Source organism: Schistocerca gregaria, chromosome 2 (genome assembly GCF_023897955.1).
Source record: "Schistocerca gregaria isolate iqSchGreg1 chromosome 2, iqSchGreg1.2, whole genome shotgun sequence".
NCBI lineage: Eukaryota > Metazoa > Arthropoda > Insecta > Orthoptera > Acrididae > Schistocerca > Schistocerca gregaria.
Genome location: NC_064921.1, coordinates 874,666,459 through 874,679,672, shown reverse-complemented (window position 1 = coordinate 874,679,672; position 13,214 = coordinate 874,666,459). Strand labels below are relative to the sequence as shown.

At 34.5% G+C, this 13,214-nt stretch overlaps 1 protein-coding gene across 16 annotated transcripts in view; it reads right to left on the bottom strand.

Moving 5' to 3' along the window:
* The window catches only part of LOC126335281 (serine/arginine repetitive matrix protein 1-like), a 135,249-nt gene that overhangs the window by 66,678 nt on the left and 55,357 nt on the right, over positions 1-13,214 (bottom strand). For 9 of the 16 annotated variants that reach the window (XM_049998349.1, XM_049998356.1, XM_049998357.1 and 6 more), the window contains exon 6: positions 7,572-7,721. The exons of the other annotated variants lie outside the window; for them this stretch is intronic. In XM_049998349.1, coding sequence (XP_049854306.1) covers positions 7,572-7,721 — 150 coding nt within the window. The remainder of the gene's footprint in view (positions 1-7,571; positions 7,722-13,214) is intronic. 16 annotated transcript variants of the gene reach the window in all.

Genomic DNA, 13,214 nt, shown 5'->3' with positions numbered 1-13,214 from the left:
GAAACCTCACTTCAATCCTAATAAAAGTTCTTTCCTGCAGCTTGTTACAGGCTCACTTTCATCGTCAGCAACAATTCGACTCAAAAGGGGTGAAACCAAACTAATCTCAGTACTATGAAAAGGCAAGGGCAAAAAGGTTTGCTTCCTGCAGTAAATCAAATCTGTGACCAAATTTTCCACTCTCCTGTCAGTTACATGAGTTGATGTTGGGGAAACAGGACTTCCATAAAGAACTGCTGCTGTCGACAAACAAGGCACTTTGCCAGCGTACTTCTGATATAATCTAGATTTTGCCTTTTTGTGTTGAAACCTGAAACTGAATTTTCTCTTTTTTGTAGAGATGATGTTGCATGTCAAAAACCCCAACATTAACAAAAGCCATAATTAAGTCTCTGAAGCACAATGTAGGCTTCATTTACACAGTTTCGCAAGACAACAACACTGATGATATTTACAGAAGTCTGTGGCTGTAACACAGTAAGGGACTGTGTACAACAGAACTACTGTCACAAAAATATCAAGGGAGACTAAAGCTCTAGTTCTCTATGTGGTTCTAAAAGTCAAAAGTAACATTTTAAGAAAATAAATTGCCACAATATCAACACACATCCAGCATAATGAACTGGCACCATGCTAGTAAAAGTGTCTAAAATGGCAATTTTCTATGTCATATTTCCTTCAGAGGAAATAAAAGACAGGACAACTGCTATGCACACAAATAAGTTTCAGTTATTCTCCAACCTGGGCCTAAAGAGTAGAAGACATCTACATTTTCACACCAACTTACAACAGCAGTCAGATCCAAAGGGATGTAATGAAATGAAACTAAGCTATAACAAATCGCAAGGTCACAACAGCAAAATAGCTTTCATTTCAGTGAGTCAAATAATGAAGGAGATATTAGTAACAAGTTACACGATCAACAGAGACTATTCACTATTCATACTACTTGCTGACAATGAGAGGCAGTATTGGTAACAGAAAGCAGGACTAAGACTGTACAAAGAGTTTTGAGTCACTTCAGATTTGGGTACACAACTAAGGTACTAGGTAGATGAGAGCATTAATCTTAGTACCACATTTGAACATACATATTTTACAATTCTATAGCTACATATTACATCACAATTTTACAACAGGAATACAGAGTTAAATATAGTCACTCACAAAATTACTCAACGTTAACCAATCCTTGATAAAATTGTATCCCCTGTTTAGAAGAAACCTATATGTTACCCACAATCAGGTCATGACATAAAAGTGAAATTTCAACATTTCAAAATCTCATGTATCAATAATGAGAAAAATTATATGCTGAAGCTCTGATTTCCCATATATTGAAATTCTAAAAGCACTAATTATCTAAATGTTGTACTTACCAAAACTCAAACTATGACATGTTATCCCATTCAGAATCCTCCAAACCCGGGTTGAAGTATATTCCTTCTGCGGTAGCATTCCATTAGGTACAGCACGTCAAGGGACACACTCAAAACAGCTATCATTTTCGTTTGATGGTGGGGGAATGATTCTGCAAGGTTCTCCCATACTATCACAAAATAAGCTAACCTAACCATGAAAACTTTACAACTGCCATCCACAACGGATTTCGTATCAATGTAATTCTGGTCTCAAAATGTGCCAATTATTGTATGCCTATGTTATTTCTGTATTTGCACATTCTGCATCATGCAGTTACGTATATTTAAGCAACAGCAAAATATATACTGCCCTGGATTCTGACGAATGTATGTTGTTATGCTGTCCATATTCAGATGGTTACAAATGTAAAACAAGGTGTTTAAATAATGGTGCCACGTACACTTTCAACTGTTGCCTTTTTCCCTTTAACAAGTAGTAACCCAAGATTTAAACTCAATTCCAGCAAAAAGCAGAAGCATAAATATTCAGAGTAACTTCATTCAAATCTAGCAACCACCCAGATAAACAAACTGCACAAAAATTTTCGCATCTCCTTCTGCATCACTGTCCTGAAAGACTTCATATTATTATAAATTACAATTCACAGTGCATTTGTCGGTCCAGATATTAGTAAGATTTTACTACTCATGTAACAGTATACACAGACGGCCCTCCTTTTTTTTTTTTTCCTCCCTCCTTTATCTGGTATGCAGTATACCACACACCCTTTCTGGAAAACCTTAACTACAGAGAATTCCCTATTTTTCAATTACAAGAATTAAACATTCCCTATGCAGTGAAGACAACTCCACTTCTGAATTATTCATGTTGTCCTGGTTCCCCTTCCCCACACAATAAAACTTAGTATTGCTGAGAGGGCTAAAGGCCTAAAGTTACTCAACCTACAAAGTCTGAAGAAAACAAAAATAATTAAAATACTCCAAATATTTCTAAGAGTAACCAATTGGGAAGTCCTTTATCTTGCCTTGTCAAACTATTTCTTTCTAAACAACCTTAGCTGATGGTTTTGCTTCAGTTTTTGCTCTCAGTGGAACCAATCAAGCATCCCGTGCCCCTACCTCCACCTTACACCCACACAAATACGCACACACACACATCCAACATAAAAATATATTGTAAGAATGTGTGATCACCAACGATGGCAATAAATTACCTCAAATGTATTACATTCCCTAATACATACAACAATATAACTCCATGCTGCAAACAGTTGATAAAAATCACCAATTGTTTATGCACCTATATGGCATCACTGATAATACTCTGTACTGTAATGTCTTAGTTTCCTCTGTGAAAAACACATTTTTTTCCTAAAAGAAGAAAAATGCATTATTATGAAAGATTGTTTTCAATCAATTTCAGTTGTGACTGATCACCATGTTTGCCTTTCCAAAAACCAAAGAAGGAATTTTCAAATAAATTCAAAATACATCTTTTTTTACAGCAATCTTCCAAGTAGAGTGACTCTGCAAATCCGTCAACTCAGTCAATAAAAGCAAACAGGAATTATCAAAGGAAATGAATTGTTTCATTTGGTAATACAATGCAAACAAGAAATAGTGTTCAAATTATTTCAAGCCAGAAAAGAAACTATTTCACAGGACCCCAACAAACTCATAATAATTATTGCCGTAGTACATCAAATTGTAACACAACTGTACAAGGCAAACATCTGCTGTGAAGTGGCAAATTATTATTATTTTTCGCAGACTAGGCATACTGCCTTGCGAAACACAGTGACTGTTTGACGACTTCATTTTGATTCATCAACATGTCGTATTTTGCACTGTTCTCATTATTCTCAATTTTCACTAATTCATGTAGTGTACTATTTTTGTTTCCTATTTGTTTGTGTTAATATTTCCCATTGGTGAATTTGGTGAATTTTACCCTTTTAGAGTATGATCATTTTTCATATTTCAGATTCTTCTTCTCTCTAACGTTTCTTATCGTTCATTTTGTGAAAATTTCCTTTTTCTCTACTTAGTGTATTAGAGTTCAATTTCATATGCAGTGCTTGTCTTCAATGCTAGCGGCATCAACTTTTCTCCATACCATTTCATGTTAAACATATTTTGTTACAATTTTCTACATGTTTGGTGTTTAGCAATCAGCTGCCCTCATATCACTATTTGTTTCCTTTTTGTCTTTCAAACGTATGTTATAAAAGTACTTCATTATAAATACTGACAATTCTTTCCTCATTGGTTGTTACATCCAAGCAGGACATATGCATTCATGTACACTCCATCACCGAGATTAATGCAACCCTCTCCAAGCCACCCAACTCTCCTCTTTTGAAGAAATAAAGATGGCAGTATATTGTGAGAGCTGAGTAATATGATTTTGCTACATTTCTAAATATCCTTCAGTTTCAGCCCCTTATGTGTTATAGATCTTAACTTCAGAAGTTACACTGCTACTTCCCCTTGAAATTACTAAAATAGCAAGTTATTTAATTAAATTTTGATCTTACCCAACACATTCCACCAATAACTGTGCACTGAATACTCCACTGTTTACAAAGTTTATACGAACTGCTGTAAGTAACTTTGCCCATACCGCGTATGCATACATAAATAAATGTAAATACTGAATAGGAAATATTTTGTTGTCTAAACAAATTTAACTGTAGTACCACTTTTACAGAACTTGCTCTACAGGTTCTCAACAAATGGAAGTCAGTATTCAGAAAGACAATAAGAGGAGGATGAATCCACAATCTGGGACATTTATACTGAGGTTGCTACACAGAATTTTTACCTACAAAATTTTTCTAACACCTCAACACCATTCATCATCATTCATACATGCTGCTCTCCACTTCATGAATGTAACATTACTATGTTTTGTGTATAGAAACTAGTAAAACATGCACACTGTGAAGAGCTGAACATGCTTATTGCAAAAAAATTCTTTTCACATTTATCTCCTTATGGACAAGGAAACATCAATATATACCAATAAAACAATAACTTGATCTGACGCTGAAAGTGTGTTTATGACTTAATATGAAAGAAGGGACTCTAATAACCGAATAATATGCAACACAGTACAATGCAAGGTCCATATCAGTACACACACAAAACAAAGTCACCACAATTTCAAATATGCATCTTGTAAAAAAAAAAAAAAAAAAATGCAAATGATGATCCATAGCAATAATGTTTTTCTCACAATTCAGACTGTTCTGAAGGCACATGTCTGAATGATTCGCTAAATGCAAGCAATTAAAGAAATTAGGTAAGTTATTACTTATAACACCAAGGAAAACACTGCAACGTGCGTGCAGTGTTTTATTTTGTGTGCATAGTAATCTCGCAATCATCTGAAGAGAAACCAAATATCACATTTGTACTCCAGACAAATGCTATCAAACATATTATTCTGCAATTTCTTCTGTCTTCAACAGCTTCATTTTCTTCCATTTAATATCTTAGTATCAAATATCTTGATGGCCGATTTTTTCATTTCTTTCGAAGTATTTTTTTTTTCTATCTTCATTTATTATAAGCGTTGAATGCCTGTCTGGTGTTCAACATACAACAATCTTCTAAATTAAGTTAAAAAATTTTCTTGGTCATATTTAGGGTTAGACACATTTCTGCAGAATTTCAGATCCATAATTACATTAATCTTCAGTCTCGTTTACAACAAAATGGCATCCAAAGAGCAAAGAGCACTGAGCAGATCCACATCTCAACAGTCATCATTCTGTACACAAGATTCTATCAACTTTATGTCTGCCAACAGCTCAACATACATTTTGCTTTTTTAACGCCCATCTAAGCACAATTAATCTCGATGTTGTTGTTTCTTTTATCACTACTGATTTCCTGAGGGAACTGACTGTGCTTCACAGATTCACATTTTTCAATGCTTTTGGCTGAACATTCACTTCTATGAGGTTTCCAACCAACGAGCTCTAATTATACAAGACGATCGTTTTAAAATTAACAAAATACTTTCAATCCAAACATTACCTTTCTCACGGGATATTTATGACTTTTTAAGTATTATTTTATTATAACTCTATAACATACACTTGTATGTACGGGTTTACAAGTACTTTCAATGCTTGCTTCATACTTTCTCCATATTACCATTCTATAATCCTATCAAAACTCAGATTTCACTGTTTCTTGCTATCTAAATAATCCATATTGTGCATCTTTGCAGCTTAGTGCGTAAGTGCCACACAACAAATCCAAAAGAAGAGGTTTAATTCTCAATCAGTACAAGGATTTCTTCTGAAACTTATTGTTCATTCAATACTGGCAATCATTTGTTAACGCAAGACTTCCAAAGGTAAGCATACCACATCCAAAAGTATCTGCCTAATAATGCAGTGCAGTGTTCAAATCAACATTTAGATTGGGAACAGCTTGGTTTCACTACTACTTTTTCATGTTTTACTGTACCTAATACTTAACTCCCAGTTCTAAAACACACTGAGATACGAGGAAATCAATCATTCTTCTTGACGTGAGGTATGTCTGAACATTCAGAACTGCAACAACAAGACAAACTCTTCTCATCTATTTCACATCATGCACATGTTAATATAAATTAAACAATAATCACTCTCTGGCACTTCAACCTTCACATTATTTAAGTTTTCTTCATCAGGTTGCAGAGCAACTCAATTTTTCACCATACTTTACATGAAGTGACAGCCAAACTCTAAGCTCTGTAACCACACAGTGATAATGTTGGTTCCTCATTCCCACAATTTTTATTCTGTAGAGCAATCCAAACAGTTCCATTCTTCTGTAGTCTTCATAAAAATCAGACTTGGAAAAATTGTTAAAACAACTTTGTTAACTGTTGCTTGTAAGTTTTGAAAAATTTCACAAATTTTGTTCCATTACTAAAAAATAAAGTCTGAAGCAAGATTACATACTCTCTTTTGTTCACTACAAAATCCTTGTGAAACTTAACTACACCCTTTTCATCCCCAAATTCACTGATTCTCTTTGGCATAAAATTCACAATTAGAATCTTTGCCTACATGCTCTGGTATCAAGTATCATGATACCCACTCATTACTCTTTCTAAGAACTATATATATATATATATATTTTTTTGGAAGCGTCTTGCTCCTAGTATGCATTTCACCTATCAGTCTTTTCCATATAAATATTCTTAATTCTTGACGCTTTAGAACAGTACAGTTGCACTCACAGCAAAATGTACAAATGCAGATGACTGAATCATGACGACTCCTAACCACCACCTTAATTTTTTCCTACAGTTAGAATTTTAAAAAACTTTATCCAATTCAATGTACGATATCCAACAGCACAGAGTTCCAAAGGTACTTGAAACTCTTCATACAAACTGCAACTATCTTATGACTCAAATCAGCTTCCATCCACTCACCAGGTAATGGAGACATTACATAGATACCTCCACTCACAACTTTTACATCTGGACATGTTTTACTCAAAATCACCATCTTTTTGCTTCAGTTCAGGTGTCCCAGTCATCCAAAGAAGAAATTTACCACTTTTCCCACCAATTTCCTTGACATCTCAAACAAGCCCACACACCAAAACTTCACATTGTCTTTATCAGTATTATCAACTGCAGCATCAAATAAGTCTATATGTGTTATACTTCAGCAGCATAAACAATAATGGAACATTTGAAGATGATAAAGTTGTTGATCATAAGATCTGCTCTAAAGCACATAGACCAACAAAAACTTCTGAGTAAGGCGAACCACATCCCTTGTTTGCCCTTAGCCTGAATTTTAAGCTGTGGGCAACTACATTAATGCTACTAGACATGTTAAGTTCCAAGTGCACGTGGACTGTATGCCTTTCTGACTCATTAGTTCTAAAATCGAAGACTGAAAGAGTTTACATCAGCAGTGTATTACTGTACGTAAGAATCAAGGCTTTAAATCTTATCCAACATATTGTTCTTCTATTCAGAGCCTCCTATTGGGCTTATCACTTTAACTTAATATTTTTACAATACTTCTGCCCCTCTGTCCTTCATACTAAACTAAATTTTATCGTCATTGTTTAGAAAGCATAAACTTATCTTAACACCAATGTAAAGTAAAGGCATGCAAACCATTGCACTAACAAATTCTTTTTATGCCCCTAATATGTACGAACTTTCATTCCTTGTGCTGAACATATTTCCTTCAGAAGCCCACTCCATCGCCTGCTGATTTCTTCGGGATGGCGATGGTTCTCCTCTGTGGTAGTGCTGTTCCTGCGGCGGGGGCATCAGGTCTCTATCGTTTCTGTACGAGTCGGTTATGTCTGCAGCAATGAGGAAAAATCTAAAATCATCCAAAAGCTATTGTGTTCTTGTCCCAAATATCTTGGGTTTTCTGCTGAAGTACATGTTCCAGAACTCCTTCAGCATGGCTATTCCAAAAGAATCCTAGAAAAGGCAAGACTGCAATCTGCTGATAGTATCACGAATTAAAAACTTGTTGGAACTTAATCTTTCCTATTACTGTCCTAAAGGAGCCTCCAAAATATATATAAAGCAACAAAAATTTAAAAAGTTTTGAACTGAGTCCATTAACAACTCCTCATAGATCTAACATACTTCTTTTAGGCCTGCATTATATTTGCACACATCTTTTATTAGAAGGAACTCATTATCGTCATTAAAATTTTCCACTTTCAACAACCATGTTCTTTCATAATTTCCAGTCAATCATGGAATATGGAGTTCATGTTGTACTTCCTGGAATGTAATCGCAACAGCTATTTCTTAGAAACAAAAAACCTCCGGCTTCCCATACTTCAAAGACTGGCTGGATGAAATCCATGATCAATGGCGAAGTCTCAACTGTCTGTGCCTGGAGATCAATATTTTAAATTAGTATTCACAGCCTTCTGTTCCATATACGATATCTCTTCCAGGACACTTCTGCAAGTCCTATTTCAAATTCAGTAGCAACAAAGATGATGTGGCAAATTACTCACATTTATATAGTTTTCACACTATCCACAAATGTTAGTTTATTTCTAACATGACAATGACCATACCCCTATGTACACACTTAAAACAGTGTTAACTTACGTAATATAAAGCTTGTAACAGTTCATTCCTTCGTTGCGTAGAATAAGCTGTTTTCATTGTATATTTTCACAAACTTGTAACCACAAAATGCATTTGCTGTAGATCATCATGAAGTACGAAGGTATTGCAAGCACAGTACTATTATCACAACCCATGTTGTAAAGATATCTTGGTTCTTCAACATCTTTTAATTGAGTGTGATCCATAACATTTAAAATAATGAACTGATGATGAAGGTGTCGCCTTTTCAGCCTCTTCTTTTCTGGGAATTTTTGTTGCTGTTGTTGTTCCATAAAAACACGGTAGAACTGCCGGATATCAGTAACGTCCTGCCATGATATTTCGGCGCCGAGTCTTCTGGCCATCTTCAGGTGAGTACCACTGTAGTAGTACTGTTGTTGTTGTTGTTAGCGGTGGCAGGGTAGCACTGTCGTCATTGTCGTTACTAGTCGTCTGTATCAATTAGGGTAACACTTCACAAAATCACAAATAAAAATATCAGTAATCTGTTTTGCAAGAATCCACTGTATTTCTACGTTGATTTTTCCTGCTTTTAAAGTCTCTTGCAACTAAACATCACTCAAAAAATTGTGTATTTCACCACTTGAATAACTACGTGAATATCTTTGCTTTCTCCAAGATTTAGTTATTCTCTTATTGTTGACTATACCGATCAGCCATTAACATACGATTACTTTCAATACAAAACAATTGTAGCACTGATCTTTTGTTGAAATTTGGATTAATTTTCAAGCTATTATTTGTTTGTTGAGCTATTCAATTTACACCAGTCTGTTACAAATTTCGGACCATCCACTCAGCATATTTTGTTTTTCTATGCATTCTGGCATGAACCTGAGCACATTTCTTGCAAATCAATTACATAATTTGTCTGATATTTCCATTTCAAGTATCACTAAGTGAAGTTAACAATATTATGCTCTATTACCTTGTTAAAAAGAACGATAATTTTACTCACTAACACTACACAGCACTTTAAAACACAATATCTGTATGTTCTTAATATTGTAGCAATTAAGTATACACTCCAAAGAATCTTGCCCTCCAACAGACTCCAGCATCTTCATAGAAAGTAATCTTCGTCTGATTAAAATATTTTTCATGGCATGGCTGAGGAAACTACAGGGAAGCTCTTGTTTCCAGTAGTTTTAGAATAACATGTAACTATTGGAAATGTTTACAAGAACTGTACCATTTTTATTCTTTTTTTTTTTCCTCTCTTAAGTTGATCCTTCCAAACCACACTCTGTGTGTAACTTCTCACACTTTAAAAATCAACCAATCAATCATACTAAAACACACTTTATAAAGGTTTAGTTTGGAGTAAGACAATCACACGCAAAGTCAGGCTATTTCCATATGTTTAACAAAACTGCACTACACTTCACAAACACCACAATACTCTTCACAATTTCACAATTCAAAATTTCACTTCTGCTGCACTCTATTAATTCCATTAAACCTTGCAGACTGCACCTGCTACTTCTGCATCATAGACAACTCTACCAACAATAAACCTACTATTCAAAGCAACTTTGAATCATAAAACATGGAAGCTAAAGTATCCTCAGACAAAGAAGAAGACTGAAATGAGTTCAGTGACATGTATTTTCAGAAAGACCTAGTAAAAGTCCTCACTTCATAAATCGAAAAGACGAGATGTAAGGACCTTGTTGATTTTTGCAGAGCTGAGACGCGCGCAGGGCATTGCTAAGAACATTACTACTACACCTACCAATTTATCATGTCGGCCATTCACCAGTCGTGTGCTTACTGGATGCCTGAATGGCTGACTGCAACCTCCATCCACTCAATCTCAACCTATGTAGAAAATATTTCTTTTTGAATGTAGTACTGAAAAAGTAAAGGAGCCTTTCTCAGAAAAACACTAAACATGCTGTAAGACTCCTGTAAAACATGTGAAATCAGCACATACAGAATTAACAAAATGTGGGAACAATGTCACTTACCTACTCCAAAACTGCTTTTAAAATGAAAAATAAGGAGTTCTACATTATCATGCACATTTCTGCTAAGAAACAAATAAATCATCCACACACTCAAAAAAATTTCCTAGTATGTTTGCTAACTTGTAATGTTCCTATGTCTCAAGTATTGATATAATAATTGGGTAAGTGTACTGCGGCTTTCAGCTGAAGATGAAACTACTCTTTCATTACTATTTCTTTAAATTTATTTACTGATATCCACTGTAACTCATAGTTAAATTTAGACTTTTAAAGAGCAGTAGTAATTTCTGATTGTCACTTTTCAATTTTCCTTCAATTTTCCACTTATGTAACATCATTCTTTATCAAATATCATTGCAAAGTGTTATCTGAATTGTATTCTGATATTTAACAATTTTAGGCATTCATTGTATTCTGAAAAGCAATCATCCCCTTGTATTTGCCTCTGCCTATTACTAACTATTGTAAAGTAATATTCATAATATTTTTTGCACAAACCATTTTAGTGAAATAAAATTTCATTCAAAATTTGTGACTTTCTCTCGACATAAAACCAATTTTTTTTTTTTCATTCATAAACTCTGATAAATATAATTCAACAATGCTTCAACAGTTTTGCTTCTTTATTTTCTCGTTTTGTTACGACATTCAAGATAATAGTTACCTTTTTGTCATTCATTTTGTTCATTTCATAGAATAAAATACAACCTGTTGGCTACATATAAAACAGATTTTGGAAATCTTTTGCCTAATACAACTAACACAACTGCTTTTTCCAGTATTTCAGCATGAAATAAATAACTGATCAAAAAGCTACTCATTATGTATCGGTGGTGCTTCACAGATTAGTTTCCATACATTTTACAAAATAAGTATATAATATCATCCACTTTCTTTATGTCTGAAATGTCTCACAGTTTTGTAGGTCCACTCCTAACAAGTCATTCATGTTTCAGCCTCAATGTCGTCTCTTACAACATTCATCATTTCAATATCACAATACTTCCCATACACAATTTCAGCAAAAGTATGTGCAATGTAATATATTTTCTCCCTAATCCACCCTTCTCTTCAATGACATGCAAGCTTCAGCAATGTCTATTCAGAATAATTTTCTCCCATCCCCAGTCCCTGCTAATTTCCCTATTAACAAAACTTTCCAATAAAAGAAAGCATTATCTTTCGCACAAAGATTTTTATTCTGTTCTTTGAGGGAGAGGGAGGGGGGATAAAATAAAAATAAATAAAACAATAAGAAAATATTTTCCAATTTACCTCAGAATTGCTGATTCATTTTTTATTACAGCAATATATTTCTCAATAACCTTATTCGCTTTTCAGCAATATAACTCATTTATATATTCCATATATTTATCTTTTAACCTATCTGTGATACTTCCCCCCACTTCCTGTAACCAGTGTTAAATTTTAGTCTGCTCTTGAAAAATTTTGTGACTTAATTTCAATCTCACTGCTCTGTTCATTCCTTGAATATAATAAACTGATCATTTTGACACACACTCCATCATATGCTTCTTGTTTTCTTTCATTTCTCTTTCATGAATCATCCTGAATAATTTTCACCTTTACTGAAATGTCAGTAACCACAACTGTCAGTAATTTAGGTAAAAGCACTTTCTACTGTACCAGTAAATAACAGGAAATGGCAAGCAAACCAATTTTGCATTGAAAAATGTATACAGCTCTGTCAAAAGCTAAGACAGAAAAGTAGAATTAAGATAATGCTGTAAACAGAAAAAAAATATTAGTTTGACAAAATGAGAAAAAGAAGACACTGATCACCAAAACACAGTGAGGAAAGTGTACAGGTAACTAATACGTTCTTCCTACAAGCAGCAACAAGAAGCTGCATAAAAATCACAACTTCCACATTATACTAATGTATGTGATTTGTTACAGTTTCGTGTAATTTCGCATTTTAATTAAAATTTCTATAAGGAAACAATAGAACTGAGAAGCAGGGTACCACTTCCAAGCATGCAATGAACACTAGAATAACTTAACTGTAACATAAGAATGCAAGATCTCATATATTAAGAGTTGCTTAAATGCCAGAAACTGCAACATTAACTCAAGCTCTAAATCGGTAGTCGCAATACCACCACTTAATCACCTACCTTAGGCAATTCAAAACAAATTCATTTAGGCTGATACAACTGTCATGTTATGACACACATGAACATACACATACATAAACATTTTTATGAAGTTACTAGTGAACCCAACAATGCTTTGCAATTGCTAAATATGTATGTGAATTGGATACACATCCTAATCTCCCCTCCCTCCCCCCCTCTCTCAATCTCTCGCCTCCTCTCCCTCCCTTTGTCATCTCCTCCTTCCCCTTCTTTATAATCATTTCTTCCCCCCATTCTCTGTCCATCTCCTCCTCCCCCCCCCCCTCCCTCTCTCTGGCCTTATTTATCGATATTGCAAACTGAACCTTGATTAGGAATACAAGTCAAAAGGAATGGATAAAATCGGTTGGAATTATTAGTACATGGCGAGAGAGAGAGCTTTCCAACTGCTGGATCTTTGAGGATGTAGCTTAAATGACAGTGTTTCACATAGGTTTAATCTACGAACAGGTAGAATTATAAACTCAGCCATAAACACGACTTTCCTGTTCCTGTTTTCTGTTAAAAATTACTGTGAAAAGGAAAACAAAACCACACATTTCCACATCACAGCTTGGAATGTTCTTCC